Source organism: Colletotrichum costaricense (genome assembly GCF_030867565.1).
Source record: "Colletotrichum costaricense strain IMI 309622 chromosome Unknown Scaffold_3.1, whole genome shotgun sequence".
NCBI lineage: Eukaryota > Fungi > Ascomycota > Sordariomycetes > Glomerellales > Glomerellaceae > Colletotrichum > Colletotrichum costaricense.
In genome coordinates, this window is record NW_026848232.1 from 623,121 (window position 1) to 646,048 (window position 22,928).

Sequence of the window (22,928 nt, forward strand, 5' to 3'; positions counted from 1 at the left end):
GCTGTCAACAAATAAACAGGAAGCTACGGAGACGACGGCTTTGTGTTTGGACCTAAAGGTACTGTGTAAGGTATTGCCTGTGGGATGAACCGGAAGAGAGAGAAAGTCAGAGCAAGCACTGTCCAATATTCCTCCGCCCTGGGATCCCATAGACTCTCGATAACTTCTTTTTCCTGCCCTTGATAGAGGGAATCGTTAGAAAAGGCAGGCAGCACTAATTATAGCCTAATGCCTCCATTTTCTCCCTGAACTGCCAGCCTCTCGCTGCTGCATTCGCCGTTGGCTGAGCTCAATTGAAACGACGACGGGTGGAAAGGGCTGTCGCGCCTCCAACGCGTCAGAATCGTGCAAGTCAAGTGCAACCGTCCCCGCATACATGTGCTCGTCGTCCAATCAATGAACCATCTGATGTCCCCGCTAAATCACGTGGCGCACCCTGGGAAAAATTATGTTTTCACTGGAGAGCCCTGGACCCCCGGTTTGTACCCTCCCACGCCCTCCGTGCCTCCCACCTGTTCTTTTCCCCCGTCTGTTGTCCACCCGGAGCATGACTCTGCCTGTCCCGCAGAAAAAGAACGGACCCAGCTTGTCTAGATCGGCTTTCTCTTTTTTACCCACTCTCTTCCCTCTCTCACCGTCCCTGCCGGCCTTATTATTTACTCCCTCCTTCTGTTGTCCCAGTACCTTACTCAGAGAGACTAAGAAAACACGATAGTGGATTCTCCATCAAGCTTAAGAAAAAAAGAAGAAAAGACGAGAGAACCGAACCTAGCGAAAAAAGGGGGAAACGGAAGAATCGTATAACACACGCACACCGGCTGTCCCTGCTACCCCCAATTCTGTCACCCTCGTGCCTGCGGAACACCTCACAAGATACGTAGCTCAGTGGGTTTGCCCACACCTGCGCGCAATACCAGCCACCCAGCTGTCCACCACACCACCCACTACGTTGCGCTGTGCTGCACCACGCTGTGCCCACGCACCACTCGTACTGGACCCAGCCCACCATCTGGCCGACCTACCACCTCGCTTTGTTTGCCAGGCCCGATCCATCAACCCCAGCTTCCCAGCCATTTTTGCTACATCTCATCCAACAAGAAGGGCAAATCCAGTCTCTCCCCCCGACACTCACGACTGCCCTGATCTCATTCTACTCCAGCACAACCCTCGACAAACGTCACGCTCGACATCTCTGGACCCTGTTCCTGTTCCTCTTGCGCAATCACCCCTTACGACGAACTTTCTTTGCATCACCTCCACTTGTTCTGCCTCTGCACCTGTTTGCATCTCTCGCAATTCATCCTACCAGTAGCCGACAGACACTACTTCCCACACTACCACACACATTCCCGGAAACGACGATACTCTACTCGATTCAAAAACAATCCGCGCCGCCATTTCTACGCCTAAACACCACCACGACAAATCTTTTTGCGCCCCCCGCGACGCCTAAATACTACCAAACAACATCGCTTGCGACCACTATCTCCGCCTTCTCAAGGTTATGCCGGGCCGGGGCTGCTGTTATTGTTGACGATATGATCTTGCAACATTGACAAGCAGGAAAGCGCTGTCGGGAAGTCTTTTGCGATACGACTACGGCCTTCTCGGACCAAGTTCAATTCTGCGCTCCCCCAAACAAAGAAACCTACCGAAAACATGGAACCTTTACGCCTCAAGCCACGCCAGCCGGCGGCGGAACCCGACATCGAAGACTGGGACGATGACGATTTCCAAATCGACACCGACGATCTGACATTCCGCACCGCCTCTACCGCTACCGTTACCACCCTTCCTCCCTCACGACGCGACTCTGCGTCTTCACATGTTTCCCTCCGTTCCGACCTCGAATCTATCCTGGACGAAGAGACCCACGTGCATGTCCCGGGCGACGACGAGAAGTCGACCCTCGACGCTATCGCCGCTGCCACACAGGCCGGCATTCCGATACCCAAAAATGTACCTTCTTCCGCTCTAATGGGCGGTACTATCAAACGACTTGGTGGACGAAAGATCAAGAAGATCATGCAGGACGACTGGGAGGATGATCTGGTTCTTCCAGACTCGACTCAGGCCCTTCGCATCAAACCTCAGGACGGCTCCAGATTCCCCGACGCTCTTCGACAAGTCAGCGGCGGTTCCAATCAGACTAGTCCGACCAAAGCTATGAAGACTCCTCCCGCGGTTTCCATGCTGGACAGGAGAGAGTCGACGGAATCGAGGACGAGCACATTATCAGGGGCTCTCAACTTGGAGAAGTTCCGTGACAACGATGACGATGACGACGATTTCTTTGGTGATGGATCGGAAACTATCAAAGTATCAAAGACTCGCGCGCCTAAACCCATTTCACTTATCACCCCACCGACCCCTCAGAAGATTGACAAGCCTTTGGACGATGATTTTGAGAACGACTTCGAGTTGCCCTCAGATGGCAAGTTGAGGCTCTCTACTAGAAAGGACATCCCAAAGACACCGTCGAACCAGGCAGATGATCTGGACTGGGGTGAGGGTAGCCTCGGTACTCGATTCGGAGGCACACGAAGAGACGCTCGTTCGAATAGGAGCTCGTCTGTCTCCGCCATGAGCCCCAGCGTCTCGAGCTCATTCACCGCCGAGAGCGAAGATGAGACGTTTGATGGCCTCGTACTCCCCAGCGGCCCGGTCAACTTTGGTGAGAGATTGAGTCGTAGGAAACTCAGTCGCTCTCCCGTGCGTCCCGTCGAAGAAGAGCCTCCAAACCTCAAGACTCCTCAACCGCGCGAGCCAGAGCCTGAAGACATGTTTGATGGTCTTGACGTGGGTGATGGCGACGTCTTCAATTCGGGCAAGCTTACACTCCATCGCAATATTCGTGTCAATGCAAACCGCCCACCGAGCCCCCAGAGACCAAAGACTGCAATCTCATTGACCTTCACGAATAAGGCTACTCCGTCACGGCTCCCTCGGCCGAGTCATGAGCGTCATGAGCGAACTCAGTCTGCCCTGGAGCCTGTGTCCGAGAGTGGTGGTCCTATCTTTGCTCGTACGAGAAGATCTCAGTCGCGCATGGGTCACCAATCTCAGTCTTCCGTCACGAGCATTCATAGCATGCCGACTCCCACAACACCTTCTCCATCGAGCTCTTTGCTCCCTTCGACTCCACGCAGGCGAGAGCTTGGCGCTAGAACCTCTACGACGTCGCTGCGTAATGAGCCGACGACCACTAGCACGCAGTTGCTGAGATTTAAGCGATCTCTGCCTGCAATGAGCAGCTCTCACTCACCGGCAAAGACAATGTCCCGGTTTGAACGGCCACCATCTAGGACAGATGGCCGTCCGCCTTCCTCAATGCGGCCCAAGACTCCTACTGAGAGATCTCGACCCGCTGTGGAAAGCTTCGCTGCCCAGCAACGACGCCCCTTTCTCCCTGCTGGGGCCTCACAATCCCAGTCGCAGCACGTGACTGCAAAAACTTCTCGTAGCTTCCGCCGCCACGATTCTGAGAACGCTCTAGACTTGCGGCCGACCTCGAGGGCATTTTCCAGGTCGACAATGCGGTCGCCGAGTCCGAAGAGAACAAATCGTCATTCGGACCATATCACCCGCGACGGTTTGTCGTTCCGCACCCTCACCAAGCCAAACCGAACTCGGAACTTTGGTGATGGGCATGAGTTGGATGGATTCGACGACTTGCCTACTTCGGCCCATTCAGAGGCCAAATTTGTCCGACAACCTGTCAAGGCACCGCTCCGCAACAAGCTTTATCAAAATGTGCTTCCTGATCGGACCACCACGCCCTCCCCGGCTCCTTACTCCCCTGCGAAGGGTGATTACACGCCCCATTTCGCCCGCGATACCCAGGCTAGCCGAATTGCTCGGGAGACCTCGCTTGCTCAACGAGCTCCATCAGGCCCACTGGCGCCTCTCACCTCGTCGCGCGTTTCTCAGCTGTCGTCCAGGAACAATTTCAATCCCGGACTACCACAAGCGACGGTGCGGTCGAAAAAGAAGAGGAACCTTCCTCAATTGAAGCCTCATTTAATTTCCAACATGAATAAGGACAAGACTCCGCAGCGTAAGTGCACTAGCTCAATGGATTGCACATCGTTATACTGACCACCCTGTAGATCTTCAGGGTATGTTCTACAACCCCGACACGTACCGTTGGGAAGGCAACGAAAATGTCTTGAACGCGTTCGACCCACCCGCATCGTCCCCATCGCCAACATCAATGCCGCCGCACGTGGTTCGAGATAAGGAAGCTTCTTCAACGCCTCGGCCGGCTCTGATTACGAACATAAGCCACACGAAGGGCGTGCAGGTTGTGGGCGGCATGGTCTTTGATCCACAGAACATGTGCTGGCTCAAGCTCGGCCCACAGACGAACACCAAGTCCGAGATACCCGACCCCATGGACGGCTTCAATGCTTTGGACGACGACGAGGACGTCTTCAAGGACATTCCCGATCTCGACGATAACCAAGGCGACTCCAAAGAACCCGGTCGCGTTAGCGAAGTTAAGGACGAGTGGCTCGTCGGGGAAGAATTCGATGTTGGTCCCGAATTTGTTCGGAGACAGCGCGAAGAAGAAGACCGGTGGCGAAAGAAATGCGAGAAGTGGCTCGGGGTCGGAGACCGAGATCGCGAAGCTGCCAGATGGGCGATCCGCGACATCCTACTTCATCAGAGGGCTGCCCAGTAGACCTCACCACACCAACAGCATTCTACTTTGGGCGGCATATCATGCTTTTTTCTTCATACATAATTATTTTAATACCCCTGGCGTCATGGCGAACGACAGGGCGAGCTACGAACGAGGCGTTTTGGGAGAAGGATTACGACGAACAACATTTACGACGACTCCAGTGACGACTTTCTGGACTCTTCTTTGTGTACAACATACTCCTACAAAAAGTCTTGAATAGGATTCATGACACGGCTTTTACGACGAAAAGAGGTCTGGCAGAGGAAATGGCATGCCGACTTTATGACAACAAACAGATGATTTGGGATTTGGGACTCGATACCATCCAGACCCCGAGCTGGATAAGAGGGTTTATGACCACAGTGGAGGAAAAAGGACTGCTTTGACGTTTGCATTTTTGTACAATGCTTTTTATCTTTACGATGCTGTTTGGAGGAGGTTGAGGGTGGTTAGCCTTTCTTCGCCTGTGAAGGTGGTCAAGGATTGGTTGGTGTGTCTGTCATTGATCTTTTTGATGATGAGACAGGTTGATGAAAAGCTCTGCTTAGATTCATTTTTTTGGCTTCGGCGTATTGGATTAGCAATAACCCAATCTTCTTTTCTCAATTCTCTTCGTGGCCAGCTGGCTGGATAATTCCTTCTTGACGTGGACGTGAAAGGCTTTTTTCTCAATTGGCGACGGCAAATGATGTTCACAACAGATGAACGGCGACAGCGACGACCATGTCAACAACCTCTTCACTGTTCAGTACTTTCGTTCGATACTTTTTTTTATTTCCCGAATACCTTTTTGAGCTCCGACTCCATTTAGTAGTAATAGGTAATTATAATGCGACAACCCTAATAACCTCAACAACGACGACAACGACGCGGGGTTCGTTTCGACCTCGATCCCTGACAAGATGCTTCTTTGTCTACTACACAAGATACACTTCAAAAAAGATCCCAACCCTCGTTCTAGTTCATCAATTTTCCTTTTTTGACATCAGTCGATCACATGTGTCTCGTCCTCTTATTTCGCAGACTTCTTCTCCTTCTTTTGCTTGGGGCTCTTGCTCTTGGGGCTCTTTTCCGGCGCGGCCGAGGTGGACGTCACCTTCTTCTGCGCCGGATTCCTCTCGGCCTTCTTCTCCTTGTCGGCCGCGGCGGCCTTTTGCTTGCTCTTGTCCTTCTTCTCGGGCGTCTTTTCCGCGGACTTGTCAGACTCAGGGGCGCTCTCAACTTCGGCCTCGGAGGCAGAAGCGGTAGACTCCTTCTTGGCGTCGGAGGCGGCCTTCTTCGCCTTCGCAGACAAAGCGTTGGGGTCGAGACCGCGTCTGCGCATGGCGTTGCGCTTGGCCTTGAGGACGTACTCTTCGTCCTCATCGTCGTCGAAGCCGCCAAAGTCGTCGTCCGTCTTGCCGCCGGCGTTGGACTCGTCGTCGGTGGTGATGGGGGTCTTGTCGACGACCTCGCCGACGGAGGCAGCGGAGCGGTCGCGTTCGGCCTTGGCGGGGGTGGGGCCGATCTTTTGGAACTTGGCGACGAAGAAGCCGTCGACGTTGTAGGTGTGCGGGTAGTAGCGGCGGGTGAGCTTGAGGGAGGGGTCGAATTTCTTGCCCATGTAGGAGGTGAAGCCCTCGCGACCGAAGGGTAGGTTGGTGTCGACGAGCTTGACGTTGGGGCGGCGGGAAAGGGCGTATGCTACGACGGACTCGCTGTTTGTCTATTAGTATGGCTGGAATGGCGAGAAAAGGGATATGGTGGATGTGCTTACTTCTCCTCGACTGTGACGGAACACGTAGAGTAGACAATGTAACCACCCGTCTTGCTGTGGTGGTTGACAGAGTCAATGGCGGCGAGGATAAGCTGCTTCTGCATGTGCGGCAGCAGCATGAAATCTCTCTCCGTCTTGTTGGTCTTGACGCTGGCATCCTTTGCAATGACACCAGTACCGGAGCAAGGGGCATCGAGCAGAACACGATCGAAGCCGCCCATGGGCTTGGGGAACTCTCTGGCGTCGTAGTTTGAGACCACGACGTTGCGAGCGCCGAGGCGGTGGATGTTACCAATGAGACCCTTGGCACGCTGCTTGCTGGGATCGTTGGCGACGATGACACCCGTGTTCTTCATCATGGCGGCCATGTGCGTCGTCTTACCACCGGGAGCGGCGGCCATATCCAGCACGCGCTCGTTCTCCTGCGGCTCGAGGGCCATGACGGGCAGGAAAGAGGAGGCGGCCTGGAGGATGTAGTAGCCGGCCAGGTACTCGGGCGTGGCACCGAGGGGCACGTTGCTCTCAAAGATTTGGAGGCCGACCTTGGACCACTTTCCGACGGGCTCGAGGGTGACGCCGCGGCCGATGAGGGCCTGGGCGAGGTCTCTGCGGTGGGTGCGGAGGGTGTTTGTGCGGATGACGACGGGGCGGGCCGACTCGTTGGCCTCGAAGAAGGCGAACGCCTCACGGGGGGAGAAGAGGTTGAAGAGCTTCTCGGCGAGGTACTCGGAGTAGCCGTAGTAGGCGCAGATGTCCTTGATAAGTTGGTTGACGTACTCTGTGCGGGAGCGGCCCTCCTCGTGGAGCTTCGCAAAGTCGTCGAGCACTCTAATGTTTTCCGTGATTCTCGTTCTCAGGAGCTGCAGGTCGGGCGCGAGGAGCGTCTTGGTCTTGGCGGCGAGCTCGTCGTCCGAGTCGTCTTCGAGGATGTGCGGCTTGTCGCCGTCAATGTTGGTCTGGATGCCCATCTCCTCGAGTTCGGCCTGCGCGTCGGCGTCCTCCTCGGCCTGCTTCTGGTCGAGTCTCCGTGCGAGACCCTCAATGTTGGCCTTTGTGAGCATCTCCTCGCCGTCCGAGTCGTCTTCGTCCTCTGAGAACATGTGCTTTCCGCCGCCGCCACGCTCCTCTTCTGAATCGTACACGGAATCGTCGTCAGAACCATCTATGAAGTCGTCTCCCAGCTTCTCCGCGGCCTCCAGGTCGGAAAACTCGTCAACCTCGTCATCATCGTCGCTCATGTCGGAAGGGGCACCGGCGAAGTCGCCGGCATCGTCGTCGTCTGACATCTCTTCGTCCGAGTCGACAGGCTGGGGTGCCTTCTTTCCTCTGCCGTTGGCGGCCTTGGGCGCAGGCTTTCCAGCCTTGGCACCGTTGCTCTTCTTCGCATCCTGATTCTTCGCTGCCGCGGCATTGGCCTTGGGTGCCGCTCCTCTTCTCCTCCTCTTGACCTCGGGAGCCTCGACGGGCTCGACTGGCAGACCGGCCTTGCGCTTCAACTTTGCGAAATGCGCCTCTGACAAGGGTTCGGGCGCACCCTGCTTCTTCATACGGTTTCCGACACCCATTTTGATCAATCAATTCGTATCGAAACTTGGGTATTTGGGGTGGGGAAAAAAGGGTACCGAAGAAGTAGAAAATTCAAGATATACGGTACCGCCTGGTTCAAAGTCGGTCGCCGCTACACTGCTCAGAAGAAAAAAAAAAGTTCCTTCACTTGGGTTAGAAGCGGTCCCCCCACCGAAACTTTTTCCTATCGCGCACTGACCAGTACCGATAAGATTGGGCGATAAAGCCACGCCGCCCAGACGAGCGGTCGAAGCTCCACACTCCAGCTCAGTCCGCCCCGCCATCCCTCTTCAGTGCGTCAACTCTACCTGAGCAGAGCGGGCAGCACACCTGAACACCGGACGAAGTCATTTCCAACGCCTTACCCTCCAGCCGATCATCTAGTAATTAAGCCTTCGCCGACATTCCTTCCCTATATTTCACACAACCTATAGCTTCTGAACTCAAACCAACGACTCAAGCAACGCCAACCAGGCAGACTTCCGAAAGCGCGCCACATAGCTTAACATATCGCAACCATGGCTGAAGTCGTATTCGCAAGACAGTTTCTCGCGACCTTGGAGTCGCGCCCGGCGAAGCTGTCCGCCGATCACGTCGAGGACCCCAAGAACTTCCCGGCCCGCCCACCTGTAAGCCTCATCCCCACTAATGAAGTGTTTGTAGCTATGGGCAGCTAACATCTTGAAGTACATCCTGCCCAAGATGCCCAAGGCCATGAGCAAGCCCTCGAACCTTGCGCCGGGCCAGGAGCGCAGTGTCAACGTCACCCTCAAGTCCCTGCGCAACCCTCCCCTGGATATCAAGCTGTCCTCGCAGTCGCTCAACACCTCCATCCTCGACATCAAGACGGCGGTCGAGGCGGAGTCACGGATACCTGTGGACAAGATGAAGCTGCTGTTCAACAAGAAGCCGGTGCCAGACAGCAAGGTGCTGAAGGACTTGCTTACGGACGGTCAGGCATCTCTTGAGTTCTCCGTCATGGTTATTGGAGGAGCTGCTGCAGTCAAGCCTGAGCCTAGCGCTGCGGTTGCGCCCAACACTACAGAGGAGGACATCGGAGAGGCGGCATTGGACACGGACGAATTCTGGAGCGATCTCAAGGGCTTCTTGCTGCAGAGGCTTAAGCACGAGCAAAAGGCGGAGGAGCTATCAGGGCTGTGGCGCTCAACCTGGCAGGCCCAGAAGAAGTCATAACGTAGAAATTCACGAAGCACAACACTTGAACATAGGTGATGGTCTAATAAAGAAGTGATTTCGTCGTCGTTATTTGCGCAACAACAAGAATGCTCTGCATTCCGGCATGAGATGTTTTCCTATGGCACTGGGTTGATATAACCAGGCGGGCAGTTCAAATCTGGAAATTTACTTGTCACGCCCCAAAAAGAAACTCGGAGTGGGAAAAAGGTCTGGGTCCCGAAATCGCCAAAGGGGGAGAAAGTGGCCCTCCATATTCATCGTAAACTCTCCATGATCGTCGTCAATCGTCCCGGAAGACTGCAGCCGCCAAAGTGTATGCTCCGTCTCACCGCGTAAGGAAGGGTATGGGTGTGTTTGAGGGGGAAAGAGACATTTAACCAGCCATGCCCTTGCTGACGGTCTTGAGAATGGAGTCGTACTCGATGTCGTCGGCATCGTTGGCCTGGAGCTCGGTCGCGATACCAGTGAGCGAGCGCTTCAGGGCCTCCTTGGAGGAGGCGTAAACCATCTTGGCCTTTGGTAGTGGGTTAGCGACAATTCAATTGAGCTTTCCAAGAGTAGCTGGTACTGACCATGACACCGGCATCATCGGGGGACCAGGCGAGGAAGGTGATCTTGTTGCTGTTGGAGTGTTAGCTGCAGGTTCCAGGTTGGGCGAATGCGGGGCAACGTACCGCTCACCCTCGCCAGAGGCAAGGCTGTACTCGAAGTCGTAGACGGCGTAGCGGGGGCCCTTGCCAACAGCACCCTGATGCATTGTTAGAATTGTCTTTGAAATGCAGCATTGCGTCGCGGAATTGCAGAGAAACATACGCTCTTGGACTTGGTCTGGGCGTTGATCAGCTTCTCGCGGAAGTTGTCATAGTCCTTATCGGCCGAGGCCTCCTCGACGACGATCTCCTTGTTGTCGTCCGAGAGCTTGTAGATGATGTACTTGTACTTCTTGGAGAGCTTGAGCTCGTTGTAGGCCGTTATGCACTCCTGAGAGACTTGCGCTCTGGTGGGGAAAATCGGGTTAGCATGCGCCGCCTTGCTGAGGTGAGGTGGTAGATGGAGCCAGCTTGTCCTGCTCCGCCGGGATCGTCATCGAACGAGCGGTAGAGTCGCCCATTAGATGGTGAGTCGGCGCAGAGGTAAGAGGCTCTTCGGAAGGGGAAATACGAACCCGGATTGAGACTGCGATTGAGATTAGCATGGTGTTTTGGTAGACGGCTGATCCTTGGAAGCTTTTAGTTACTCACCATGATGCTGGTTTATGGCGGGGGTGTGGCTAGGAGAAGAGGCGGGAAAGTGGGCTGAGAGCAGATTAGCAACTAGAAAACAGAAGGGAAATTGAATGATTTAAAACTGTTTGCCGTGCAAAGCAAAAGGGAAAATGGGGGTGCCTACTTCGAGATCGAGTGGTTCAGCCGGGAGATTTGCTGCACGGAGGGTGGTGGCAGAAAAAGAGGCAACAGCTTGCTTTCGGGTGATGAGGTATCTTGGACAGGAACGGAGGAGTTGGGTCACAGTGGAGGGGAAGCGGGCGAGAAAAACACCCGCATGGTGGGGTTGTTGTCCAGGTGAGATTGGAGCACGTGACTATCTGCGTCAGCCACAGGAGGTTGACGAATCCCACCCCAGGCGGCAGTCAACAGACAGGGCCTGAACTTGGAATCTCTTGTTGGGGGGACAGCCCATTGCAAGGGGCGGCGAGCTCCTGTTGCTTGGTTAAAATAAGCACAAGAAGTCATCACCAAAAAGTACATGATGGGTGCCTGTTTACGTGACGTGGACCGGGCTGCACTTAACGGTTGCCTACCTTACTTGTCAGCACGAAGCCAAGGAACTCTACCACTAAAAAGTAGCGGCCGAAACACTGGCCCAATTCTTCAAGCTGTCACTGAGTTGTTAACTAAGTAGCTACCGATCGACGTCAACACACCGTGCACAGCTCCAGTCTAGTCAATGCATGCATTTGCTCTTTGTCTTGTTATTCTTTAACTCGTTTTGCTTTCTTTCTTCATCTTACATAACTTGCTAGTGCTATTGTACAATACAGAGCTCTCAAGTCCCCTCAGGGATACTGCTGCGTAAAAGGGGGAAAGAGGGGAGATTAGTACAAATGGCCGCAGTTATACATCCTTTTTAATAGTAACACCAATGCCCATGCCCCTCGCCCAGTTGACTTTTTTTAATACAAGAAGACATTTTGATCATGGATCATGTTTTTACATCATACCACCCATGCCTCCCATTCCGCCCATACCACCCATGCCGCCCATAGGAGGAGGTCCCTTCTCTTCGGGAGCCTCAACGATGGCGACCTCAGTGGTACCGAGCAGGGAAGCAACACCGCTGGCGTCAACCAGACCGGTGCGGACGACCTTGAAGGGGTCAAGGATACCGGCGGCAATCATGTCGACGTACTCGCCCTTGGAGGAGTCGAAACCCTTGTTGAACTCGCTGGCGAACTCATCGGTGAGCTTGCCGACGATAACGGAGCCCTCAAGGCCAGCGTTCTCGACGATGGCACGAGCAGGGCGGGTGATGGCGTTCTTGACGATGGTGACACCAAGCTGCTGGTCGAAGTTGGCGGTCTTGACGTCCTTAAGAGCAAGGGCAGAGGCCTTGATAAGGGCGGTACCACCACCGGGCAGGATACCCTCCTCAACGGCGGCGCGGGTGGCGTTCAGGGCATCAACGAAGCGGTCCTTCTTCTCACCGACCTCAACCTCGGAGGAGCCACCGACCTTGATGACGGCGACACCACCAGAGAGCTTGGCCAGACGCTCCTGGAGCTTCTCCTTCTCGTACTCGGAGGTAGTGGGGTCGTTCATGACACCACGGATCTGCTCGCAGCGCTGGGAGATGGAGTCCTTGGCACCCTCACCGTTGAGGAAGATGGTGTCCTCCTTGGTGATGGTGATGGAGCCGGTGGAGCCGAGCATGTCGGGGGTGGCCTTCTCGAGCTTGATGTCAAGCTCCTCGCTGAAGACGGTACCGTTGGTGAGGACAGCCAGGTCACCGAGGATGGACTTGCGGTTGTCACCGAAGCCGGGGGCCTTGACGGCAGCGACCTGGAGCTGGCCACGGAGCTTGTTGAGAATGCAGACGGCGAGAGCCTCACCCTCAATGTCCTCGGCAATGATGACGAGAGGACGCCTCAGCTGGGTGGAGGCCTCAAGAGCGGGAATGATGTCCTGGACAGCAGAGATCTTCTTCTCGGAGAGGAGGATCAGGGGCTTCTCGAACTCGACCTTCTGGGACTTGGCGTCGGTGATGAAGTAGGGGGAGACGAAGCCGCGGTCGAAGCGCATACCCTCGGTAACCTCGAGCTCGTCGACCAGAGTCTTGCCCTCCTTGACGGTGATGACACCCTCCTTGCCGACCTTCTCCATGGCCTTGGCAATCAGGTTGCCGACCTCCTGGTCACCGTTGGCGGAGATGGTGGCGACCTGGGCAACCTCCTCGCTGGTGGAAATATCTCTCTTGTTCTTCTGGAGGAAAGCGACGACCTCGTCGACAGCAGCCTGGATACCACGGCGCAGGTCCATGGGGTTGCAGCCAGCGGCGACGTTCTTGACGGTCTCGGAGAAGATGGAACGGGCGAGGACGGTGGCGGTGGTGGTACCGTCACCGGCGGTCTCGTTGGTCTTGGAGGCGACGTCCTGGATGAGGCGGGCGCCGAGGTTCTCGAACTTGTCCTTGAGGGTAATTGCCTTCGCGACAGTTACACCGTCTACGAATCAGTCAGCTTTTTGATGGAATCCAACTCAATTGCATGTTTCCTTACCCTTTGTGATCTTGGGGGAGCCATAGCTTGACTCAATGAGGACGTTGCGACCCTTGGGGCCAAGTGTTGTCGCGACGGCCTTGGCCAGAGTATCGGCACCAGCGAGCAGGGCAGCACGGCCCTCAACACCGAACTTCAGCTCCTGTAGACTGAGTTAGCATTCTGAAGCTGATGGCATTGCCAATGCTTCACGACGTGTTGACGAACCTTGTGGGCAAAGCGAAGCTGCTGTCCCAGGCCGGCACCGGCACGGAACTTGCTGGGAGCAGCAGAGAGGACGGAAGCTCTCGCGCGGGAAGAAAGAGCGCGCTGCATCTTGAATCTTATTATGAGGGTATCTAGGTAAGAAAGAAGAAATACAGAGCTAAGGATTGAAGGTGTCGCCGGGTTTGAATCACACGTGTCGCTCCAAGGAGATGAAGTAAAAAGTTGCAGTGAGTGATAGAATTGGAGAAGCTTCCTGTCACCGGCTCCAAAAATTTATCTCGGACGTTCGGCTAAACGAGGTCCCTTCTCGAGCGCCAGTACCAAAGGGGATTAGCGCAATTGTGGGTGCATTTCTACCGTCTTCCAATGGCATCTGTCTCCATTCTCAGCATCCGCACATGGTATCCCCTAGTGACCATTGCCGAATATTGACATGGGTTCGTCCATCGGAGAACATCGGCGGACGATCGACTATGGGGTTTCTCCTGAGCAACTGCACCGACTTACCAAGCAATACGAAGTAATGGACACATAGCATGAACCCCAACGTTGTAGCAGCTCAGCAAACATTGGATGGCACTTTAAGCAAGTCACGAGAACTGCCATCCGAGCAATGCGTTAGCCGCATGCGAGTTACACCTAGATTTAACGGTGCAACGTTTCAAACAAGCTTCTTTTCTTAGTCTCCTCATAGGTGCGCATGCCTCGACTTTATTGCAGCTGCTCACTGTACTTGAAACATCAAGAAACGGAGCGCCGGCGCCGTGGCGCCGTGATGCAACCCCTAACCTCTTGGCCGCGCTATCGCAAGGATGAGAATGCTACGGAGTACTACAAGGGAGTTAGAGGACCTGCTGCGCGAGACCGAGTTAGAATAGGCACGATCTTCTTGCAACATATATCCTTAATTTCCAACTCGCTTGGGCAAGGGGCCGGAGCAACCTCCTAGATGGTGGTGCGCTTGGAGTATAAGAAGGGAGGCGGTCGAAGACGAAGATACGGAAGACATTGCAAGATCATCACCAGCATCCTATACTCTAATCTCACAAATACACACTCGCTCTTTCTGCAAACATGAAGCTGTCACTCCTTGCCGTCATCGTGGCCTCCGCCTCTGCCGCTCAAGGCGCCATCACCTGGACCCTTGAGAAGGCTGCCAACCCCACGGCCGACCAAACCGACGCATACACCAAAATCGAAGCCGCCATGAAGCTGGCCGTAGCAAGACATGCAAAGCAGGGAAAGGCAAGCAAGACAATCCGTGTCTACTACACGCCCGGCGTTCCTACTGCCGAGGCCAACTACAACGGTGACCTCCGCTTCGGATCGAACCGATCTTACATGAACGAGCGTACTGCGCTCCACGAGATATCCCACACACTCGGCGTTGGTCAGACTGCCGCCTTCGACTCCAAGTGCGCGTCCGGCAACTGGGCTACGGCATTGCCCCTGCTTCGCTCCTGGGATGGTTCCAGTGCTAAGATCAGCTGTGGTGGCTCGCATTTCTGGCCGTACGGGCTCAACTACGATACCGAATGGAGCGAGACAAACGCGGATCGTCACGTAAAGATCATCAACGCCATGATTGCTGATGGCATGTAAGGAGAGAGGGATTCTACATTCACCAAATTCGTGTACAAATTTCATTGAACCAGGATTGAACCCAATGGTTCATTCTACTGTACATACATCACAAGACCGCGACAAGTAAATTGTGCTAGTCGTTTGTCAAACAAGACATTCTACCTCAAGAAGATTGTAGCTTTCTGCGTGAAATTGCATGCTGCCATTTAAATCTGAAGCGTGTCATTGCTGGCTGTCGTCAGTCAATCGTAAGAGCTCCGAGACTTTAGCCACGACAACTGAAGTCTAAACGCTCGATCTCAATGTTCGGATCTATTGTGTCTAATGCGATCTCGCCAGTGCACAACCACATGTTGCACTTTCTGCTGTTATCACTCTATACGTATTTTTCAAGGATAGGTAGAAAGGGCCAATGGGAAATGCCACAAGGTATAGGCAATGGAAGAGATCGTGAGCAAAAGAAAAAGGGGGAGCAGAGCCAAAATCAATTGTGCACACAACAAAACTGTTCTCCTTTCAATGAGGTACCTCCAACGCCAATCCGGGCTTCTCAATTGCTTGATATCAAGTCCAGTGCTAGATGTTGCCTCATTGGCAAAGACTGTTCCAGCTCATGACCCGCCCATCGACCTACTGGTGCATGTTGGGGCCCATGGCCGTCGAATTGATGTCATTCAACTCGACTCGCTCCTCCCATCCCATGCGGTTCGAGTCAATGACTTCGGCGTAGCGAGTGATATTATCATGCTGATAACAGACACCATGAAAGTCACCATTGGCGCCCTCCCAAAGACCACCGTTCCAAGACTCCCTAGCCGGTTCATTGAGCGACGAATTGCCCAGAGGTAAATTCGCCGGGGCGGGTTCGCCAATGTGTGCGAATGAAGGATCAGCTTCCTGGCTATTGACGCCATTCAGATAGACGTCCAAGTTGACCGGAATCTGGATGCTGAATGTCGTATAGCCATTCTCGTTCCGCATCGGCTGCATGGTATCAGTGCTGGACGCCGGATTGAAGCGATGGCTTACGCTCTCAGGCACCTGAAGGAGGTAGTACGCCATGGGAGCGAGACCCTCGACGTGAATTCGTATCTCATTTGGAGGTGCATCATTCTTCCAGGCTTCGATTGCTTGCATATATCGCTGCATATCGGTGTCTCCGTTAAGCTGATGAACCTGGGTCGGCCAGTCCCGACCGGCTTGCCCCATCTGGATATTCTGACCCGGATATTGCGCCTGGTCCAAGAGCTGCTGCTGGACCTCGGCATCGGCCTGAGCATTGGTCTGAACCTCCATCTGGACATCATCTTGAGCTTGGATAAATTGCCGGTCTTGTTGAAGCAGCAGTTCTAGGCCTTGCTGGTCGAGATGAGAGTTCTCATGCTGAGCTTCACTACCGTGGAGAGAATGGCCGGATTGAGGAAGGATCTGATAAGAATCCTGGCGGAAAGGGTTTGTGAAGGACTCTCCCTCCTATTGAATATCAGTGATTGTGCAGGAAAATTTGAATGAGAACTCACCTTTTCGGGGGCCTCATCTCTGCCCAGGTCACCTTCATCCTCTTGATACTCTATAACGGCATCCTCAGCCTCACCATCCGATTCTCCTTCACCTGCTGCATTGGCAATCAACTGCTAGTTGTCACCTTGCTGGCAGGGCTGGAGGAACGGCTCGTGAAAGCTGATAGTTCTGATGGCGTCTTCGTTCTCGGGGGTCGGCTCGTTGATATAGCCGCGAAGATTTGCATCCTTCTCCAAACTCTTGGCCTGGCTGGGAAGAGGGGGGACACAATATCCCATCCTGAGTAGTCTCTTTCGCTCTCGCGCTAGGAACTGAGTGAAGGCCGTCGACGTGACTCCGGTGAAGCACTGGGGGATGATGTCGTCCCAGGGCATCTTGCCATGATCTTTGGCACAGATGTACTGCACCCAAAGTAAAGTTACGAGCAAGGGCTCTTCTTCTGTGTCTGTAGTTAGTCGCTAGGAACGAGTCTTCAATGGAAAGGATGTTACTTACTTCTCCACTGAATCAGGGCCCGATTCTTTGGGCGAGTGGCCACCTTGACACCTTTCTTGGGGCTCTTGTGTTCCTTGACAGAGGTATTCTTCCTCGCTGATTTGTTCTTCTGGATTTTGGCATCCTGCTTCATCTTTGGGACTTCGGGAAGCTTGCCCTTTGACTGCTTAGAGGGTGCCATTTTGGACTGAAAGTAGCATCGTTAGTAAGAATCGCATTCAGTGAAGCACACTGCACGGTGGCGAATTGTACGCCAATTCTTAGGCAAAGAAAAAAACCACAAATGAATTCAGGCAGACAAAGAAGTGACTAGTAAGATGAAAAGGGGACGCAGCGAGGCAAGAGGTTGTCTCAAAGGGAGTACAGTCTTTGCGTGAGAGAAGGTGAGGTATAGGAGCACTGGAAAGGATAGACAAGCCAAAGGGGGAGATGAAGAATGACCTACCTCTAGGATCTGAACAGACTGATTGTTGAGATTGCAGTAGGCAAAGTAGGCGTATCGGAATGGCTTCGGTCGTAAGATAGGTATAGACGAGGTGACGATACACGCTTCTTGTAATGATCTTGCCTGTGGTGACCTTCAGATACGCGTGTATTGTTTGGTGGTGAATAATGGAAGAGAGGCGCGGAAAGGTATAGGATGGCAAAGTCAGGATATGCGACTTTTGGTTGGGTGTGAATGGAAGGAAGAAGAGTAAGGTGAAAAGCAGGCCAGGCTCGCGAGGTTATTGACAGAGCAGAGTGGCTGGGGCCCGTGGGTGGGCAGGTCAGTATCGACCCCACTTGAGGCGGCTCGTCCGGTAAGGTATGAGAGCGTCTGCCTCGAGCAGAAGTAGAAGACGCGTTGGGATTGTTTGGGTTGTCGAAGCTGAGGCAGGTGGACGCGTGTCGGAGACGCGGTCACGGCCTGCCAGGCAACCTGGTAGTCAGGCAGTTGTTACAGATTTGGGAATGCCCTCAGGCGCTGCCAGGTGGCGATATCACTTCTGGTGGTTCCTATACGGTAAAGAGTATCATTCGTATTGATATGCCCCTATGGTGCGCAAGAAGAACGACTATGGTGTTTCTAGTCATGCCCATGAGATGACAGACATCATCTTCTTCTCACGAGACTGGTCAGGTATGACAGCAATTCTGGCAGGCAAGAAATAGAAGCTAATTTGACACTTTGTGTTGTCTTGAGTGAGGGATCCGACTCACGGCGAGACTTTTGCATCTGAATGATCCCATCGGCTGGAGCAACAAAAGGTCAAATTCAGCACAATCTTGATTTCACGAAGGAACAAGTTTCTCAATGTGAAACGAATTATTAATCTCGTGGTACGTACGAGTCAAACTACCAGTGATCTACAAAACCAATTTCCTCCCATCATGCCTTCCATCTTTCCAAAGCTTGGTGATCAGATGTGTTGTGTACGTCTCAGAGGAGGGAGTGCTGGCCACAAAGTCGGACAGCTGAATGTTGAAGCCTCGTCATGAGCTTCATTACTTGGAACCCGCCTCCTTCTTCGATTTACCTCCTCCAGTGATGACGCGCAAGAATCTTCTGAATCTCGACTTCATGGGCTGTGTGTTCAAGAGCAAGGTCTGCCCATCTTGTCCTGATGCTCGGACTGTAGAAGGGACCATTCCAGGGCCGTCGCCGAGGAGCTCTCTGTCAAGTGCTTGGAAATGTTGCACTCGAGTAGCTGTAGTGTATCCGGGTGGCTGGTCGTGGTTGGATTGGTGTTGCGTGCTGGAGAAGTACTGATGAGGGATTGGAGACAGTTGCTCGTTGATGGCGGCTTGGACTGCGGTCGCAATGATGGCTGGCAGGTTGGCGACGAGTTGATCCAAGTCAGTTTGAACGGTTCCCAAAGCTGTGTTGAGCATGGTGAGTGAGCCATTGAAAGTATTGCCTTGCGTCGCCAGAACAGTATTAAGAGTATTGATCTGTGCACTCATTGCCGTGCTCATTGCCTTCGTGGAAGCGCCCATTGCTTGAGTTGACATATCGACAGCAGACTGGATAGTCGAAGAGACTGAATTGAGACCACTGAGCTGGCTGTCGAAGCGATCAATGTTGCCAGCAAGTCGGGTGGTATTCATACGCAGAGGATTGGCGACGTCAAGAAGAGTGCGCTCCGCAATCTGCATGAACTCCTCGGCGATGGCGTCCAAGTCGTCTTGGGTGGGGTTGTTGATGCCCTTGCGCTGAAGTGCTGCCTGTGTAATCTCCAACATGCGTGCTTCCTTATTGATCGAGTTCATCCAGTTCTGAACTCGATGATCCACCTCTTGAAAGTTGGCCGGGGTAGCGCGGGCTTCGTCGCGAGCCCTGATGCGACGAGCAATGTCAACCTTAAGGATTGTGTATTTCTCCGGGGGCGGGAAGACGGATGGGTCGCCTAGAGCATCTCGGAGACGCTGAAGATGTTGGTAGTCCTCGACTGTGGTCTGAGGGTCATTGATGGCGGAGGTCGTAAGAGGGAACTCTCCGGTTCTGCGTGCTTGGATAAGTTCATCGCGCATCGCCTGCACTTGGCCTGGGGCGTATGGAGTGTTGCCCACCAAGACATAGTTGGCGAAGCTTGGCGTCACGACAAAATGGGCCTGAGCAAGACCGGAAGACTTCTCTGTGTCTTCGTTCTCAGTGGTCGGAAACGACACCTCTGTGTCAGTAGGGGAGTCGGGCGAAGAGAACAAGCTGTTGGTGTTGCTCGAAGTGTCGGATCGGGGCGACGAGGCGCCAGATGAGAGCTCCCGCTGATTGCTCATGTCGGCACCGGGAGAGGGCGGAAATGTAGACATTGCGGCGCGATGAACTGATGTCGTAATTGTAATCGCGCGATGAAGGAAGAAGAGTTTGATGACTCCGTCTGCTAGAGTGGTCAGTTATTTGTTCAAACTCGTCGACCTGAGATGGGAAGAGAAAAAAAGAGGCGAAAGAGGCCGCGGCTGACAAAATACTCACCAATGGGTCCAGAAGCTGGAGATGTAGAAGGGAGGAAATACTTCTTCTTCGACGGAAGCGAGATGCTTTGCTTGTCGTTTGATGGATTGAACGAAAATTGATTTCGCCAATCGTTCGTCTGGTAGAGGGGACGGTTGCCGCGATGAAGAAGGGAAGAAGAAAAAACAACTTCGCTGGGTTGTGGGAGGGGGGAAGAAATCAAATTTGCGTGTACGGCCCACGCAGAGGAAAGCCGGAAAATTTTGGGGGCAGCTGTTTGTGTGCTCTCGGCTGAGCTGGCCGAAAAATGTTGCCTTGGTGAGGTGAGGGAAGGAGTTGAGGTGGGAAGAAGGTGGGAGGAAGGTGCGATGAGAAGGTGAGGTGTGGATGGGGCACTCTGGTTGGCTGCAGGGTCTCCGGACTGAGAGGTTAGGCAGAACGTCCACAGGTGCAAGTGAGCATGAGATGCTCCGGCTGGCCTCAGGTTTCTCCGAGAGGACATAAGGTGTTTTCTGAGCTTGAAATTGGGAAGGGAGGAGGGAGGTGCAGAGGGAAGTGCACCTGCCTGATGTATACCTACCTATCTGGGTTGCCTTTGTGACCACTCGAAAATGCTGGAAGCCAGCATTCTCGTATCCTTGATGACTTATCACGTTACCATAGATATCTTGCGTCCAGAAGATTCAATTGTCAATGCGAGGTTTCTCTATGCTCTCGAATTTAAGATGCAGACCATGTGAATTGAAGTTGGCTAGCATCGGTGGAAGATAGTAGATGCCCCAAAGGTAAACGAATTCATTGGGGCGCAAATGAGCAGTAGTCACGGGCTTGGAATGACTGAAATTGTTTGAACTTATCACTTGAGATTTCAATATCAATCACTCACAAGATTCCCACGGCGCGCGCAGCAGCAGCACCGTCTGAAGGCCAGAAGACCCGGGACGGCAAACAAGGCATGCGATGAAGCAAATTGGGTAGCATCATGGAACCTCATGACAGACTTATGTTGTATCCTATGCGATTCAACTGGCGCAGGATACGACAAACAATCGTTGTGATGAACGGCAGGCACGACGGCTTTGAGGAGGCTGTTCTTACACAGGAATAAGAGTGTCGTTGAAATTGAGCCCCAAATGCTCCGGAAGAAGTGGGATGACCCCTGCCGACCGTTGCCTAGACAGTTCCACTTGCCCAATCAGGCAGCGCCATTGCGGAACCTTCAACGGCGCGCACCATTCTCGGGTCTCACGAAGCCTGTATGTGATCATTGCATTGCGAAAGAAGTGAAAGCCACTCGTTCTATTTCTTGAGTCTCTAATTGACCCTAACCATCACCACTCCCATGTATGAGCCATCTCTGCCGGCGTATGTTGGTGAACCATGATGGCAACATCGTCCCTGTAAAGAGCCAATCTCCATTCCTATTTAGAATTTGTTAGAAAAATCTTAGAAGAACTGACTAAAAAATACTAACATATCCCGGCTAACTGTTCTGCTTCTAGCTCCCCATGTATCGCGCACGTATCTGGCCATGCGTAGACTGGCATTTCCGGTAGGAATCCCCAGCCCTGATAGCAAGCTGGCATGTCGCTAAATCTCGGCATGCTCGTCGGCCTTGGCACCATCTGTGTGAAACCCTCGGTATTAGTATCGCTCGAAACGGACGCGGAAGAAGGACTTCGAGATCCGCCGCAATCGTGAATCGGGCAATCGCTCGTCTTCTCCACAACGTAGAGAAGTTGCAAGTCATCATCGTCATCGCCATCGCGGCCTCGGGGGATGTCGTTGTACGAACCGTTGGTTGGGTCAATGCCAGAGGCCTCGGGGTCGTCCTTGACCTTGAACTGAGGCAGATCCTCAGCATCGTCCTCGTCATTGTAAGACGAGACAGCCGGGTGGTTAGCCAGCTTAACGCGCTTCGTCTCCTTAGTAGGAGTCTCAGTAGGGGTGCGCTTGCCCTTCGACTTCGGCGTAGCCTTGCCCGGGGTCTTGGGGCTGGCGCTGCTGCTACCAGGAGGTGCAGCACTGCCTATGGGGCCAGCCTTGGACAAGTCGCTAGTCTTCATGCCATGAGGCTTGAGGATGCGCTCGAAACGCTTGGCACTGGACGGCATGCCAGGTCAGCTTGTTCCTGTCGAAAACTTGACGAGGAGTGTGGGAAGAAAATTGACTTACGCAGCGGCCTTGGACGCGATGTTGCAATCGGTAGCAACCGCCTGGAAATCGATCTGTTCTTGTTAGATGATTTGAGTCTCTAGATGTAATCAAGTGATATGGCACTTACCTTTCCACTGGAAGAATGCTTGATGCAGTGAACCAGGAAGGTCACCTGGCCCTCAGCATCGGTTCCGACAGAAGCCATCTTGAGTGGAGTGGAAGAGGTTGAGTATGGGTATTGTTGGGGGAAGTTAAGTATGAGTAGTCTTATATGAAGATGAATTCCGAAAGCAAAGCCCAAGAGCTGGAAGGTTGAGGGGTTGTTGTGAAGAAGAGTTGGGTTGGTGAGAAGTTCTGGTGAGAGGCTGGCTCAAATAGTCAAGCTTGGTCTCTGATCGGCTGTATTGGCAAGAACCCAGGAGATGAGGCGGGTACAAGTGATTCAAGATGTGGACAGGTTAGGCAGGTGCTTGAAGGCTCTTATCAATATGGCGGGAGCAGTCCGGACCTCAGTGGGTAGTCAAGACGAAAGACGATGGCAGTCTGGACGAAAGGCGAGAACAGTCTGGACGAAAGGCAAGGCACTGGACGACACTACAATGATCAGGTGATAAGGCGAGAGCTACTCAGACAAGAGGCAGGGACAACTAGTTCAGAATGTGGCTGGTCAGGCAGTTGACTAAAGGAACTTCACTGTGCTAGCGGGAGAAATTTGGATACACATTTGAATATTAGACCATATGGTGAGATCTTTCTACCTGAGACAAGAGGCACTCACAGGTGGTTCAAAACATGAATGAGGCAGATCAGTCGAGTGGTTGAAGGGTCGTATCAATAATGGAGAGGATGCTCTAATCGAAAAGAAGACCAGACGAAATAGCGAGAGCTACCTAATCAGACAAGAAGCAAGACTATGCGGTTCAAAAGGTGACAAGAGGCAAGACAGTTGGTCAAAGAGATTCAAACAAATGGCGAGCAAAGTCTGGACGAAAAGAAAACCAACCGACAACACAATGATCAGACGTTATTCAGACAAGGCGAGAGCCACAGA

General features: G+C 53.3%; 9 protein-coding genes across 9 annotated transcripts; 3 read left to right on the top strand and 6 right to left on the bottom strand.

Annotated features, from left to right (window-relative positions):
• Positions 1-1,659: 1,659 nt before the first annotated feature.
• CCOS01_03017 (cytokinesis regulator) lies at positions 1,660-4,684 on the top strand (the record flags this gene model as incomplete). Its single annotated transcript, XM_060451203.1, has 2 exons — positions 1,660-4,057; positions 4,110-4,684. The coding sequence occupies 2 exons, from the start codon at positions 1,660-1,662 to the stop codon at positions 4,682-4,684; spliced, it is 2,973 nt and encodes a 990-aa protein (XP_060317468.1).
• Positions 4,685-5,699: 1,015 nt separating this feature from the next.
• On the bottom strand, positions 5,700-8,008 carry CCOS01_03018 (NOL1/NOP2/sun family protein; the record flags this gene model as incomplete). Its single annotated transcript, XM_060451204.1, has 2 exons — positions 5,700-6,384; positions 6,444-8,008. The coding sequence occupies 2 exons, from the start codon at positions 8,006-8,008 to the stop codon at positions 5,700-5,702; spliced, it is 2,250 nt and encodes a 749-aa protein (XP_060317469.1).
• Positions 8,009-8,527: 519 nt separating this feature from the next.
• CCOS01_03019 (uncharacterized protein) lies at positions 8,528-9,203 on the top strand (the record flags this gene model as incomplete). The annotated part of the gene is made up of 2 exons (XM_060451205.1): positions 8,528-8,638; positions 8,697-9,203. The coding sequence occupies 2 exons, from the start codon at positions 8,528-8,530 to the stop codon at positions 9,201-9,203; spliced, it is 618 nt and encodes a 205-aa protein (XP_060317470.1).
• A 376-nt stretch (positions 9,204-9,579) lies between these two features.
• CCOS01_03020 (cofilin/tropomyosin-type actin-binding protein) lies at positions 9,580-10,450 on the bottom strand (the record flags this gene model as incomplete). Its single annotated transcript, XM_060451206.1, has 6 exons — positions 9,580-9,720; positions 9,779-9,827; positions 9,881-9,954; positions 10,020-10,203; positions 10,372-10,382; positions 10,448-10,450. The coding sequence occupies 6 exons, from the start codon at positions 10,448-10,450 to the stop codon at positions 9,580-9,582; spliced, it is 462 nt and encodes a 153-aa protein (XP_060317471.1).
• A 966-nt stretch (positions 10,451-11,416) lies between these two features.
• CCOS01_03021 (chaperonin GroL) lies at positions 11,417-13,296 on the bottom strand (the record flags this gene model as incomplete). Its single annotated transcript, XM_060451207.1, has 3 exons — positions 11,417-12,927; positions 12,982-13,123; positions 13,189-13,296. 3 exons carry the CDS (start codon positions 13,294-13,296, stop codon positions 11,417-11,419), a joined length of 1,761 nt encoding a protein of 586 aa, XP_060317472.1.
• A 966-nt stretch (positions 13,297-14,262) lies between these two features.
• On the top strand, positions 14,263-14,790 carry CCOS01_03022 (ricin B lectin; the record flags this gene model as incomplete). Its single annotated transcript, XM_060451208.1, has 1 exon — positions 14,263-14,790. The coding sequence occupies one exon, from the start codon at positions 14,263-14,265 to the stop codon at positions 14,788-14,790; it is 528 nt and encodes a 175-aa protein (XP_060317473.1).
• Positions 14,791-15,402: 612 nt separating this feature from the next.
• CCOS01_03023 (uncharacterized protein) lies at positions 15,403-16,969 on the bottom strand (the record flags this gene model as incomplete). Its single annotated transcript, XM_060451209.1, has 4 exons — positions 15,403-16,245; positions 16,293-16,342; positions 16,418-16,732; positions 16,789-16,969. The coding sequence occupies 4 exons, from the start codon at positions 16,967-16,969 to the stop codon at positions 15,403-15,405; spliced, it is 1,389 nt and encodes a 462-aa protein (XP_060317474.1).
• A 1,304-nt stretch (positions 16,970-18,273) lies between these two features.
• Positions 18,274-19,578, bottom strand: CCOS01_03024 (uncharacterized protein; the record flags this gene model as incomplete). The annotated part of the gene is made up of 1 exon (XM_060451210.1): positions 18,274-19,578. One exon carries the CDS (start codon positions 19,576-19,578, stop codon positions 18,274-18,276), a length of 1,305 nt encoding a protein of 434 aa, XP_060317475.1.
• Positions 19,579-21,051: 1,473 nt separating this feature from the next.
• On the bottom strand, positions 21,052-22,082 carry CCOS01_03025 (uncharacterized protein; the record flags this gene model as incomplete). The annotated part of the gene is made up of 4 exons (XM_060451211.1): positions 21,052-21,118; positions 21,209-21,823; positions 21,896-21,948; positions 22,005-22,082. The coding sequence occupies 4 exons, from the start codon at positions 22,080-22,082 to the stop codon at positions 21,052-21,054; spliced, it is 813 nt and encodes a 270-aa protein (XP_060317476.1).
• Positions 22,083-22,928: the final 846 nt, after the last annotated feature.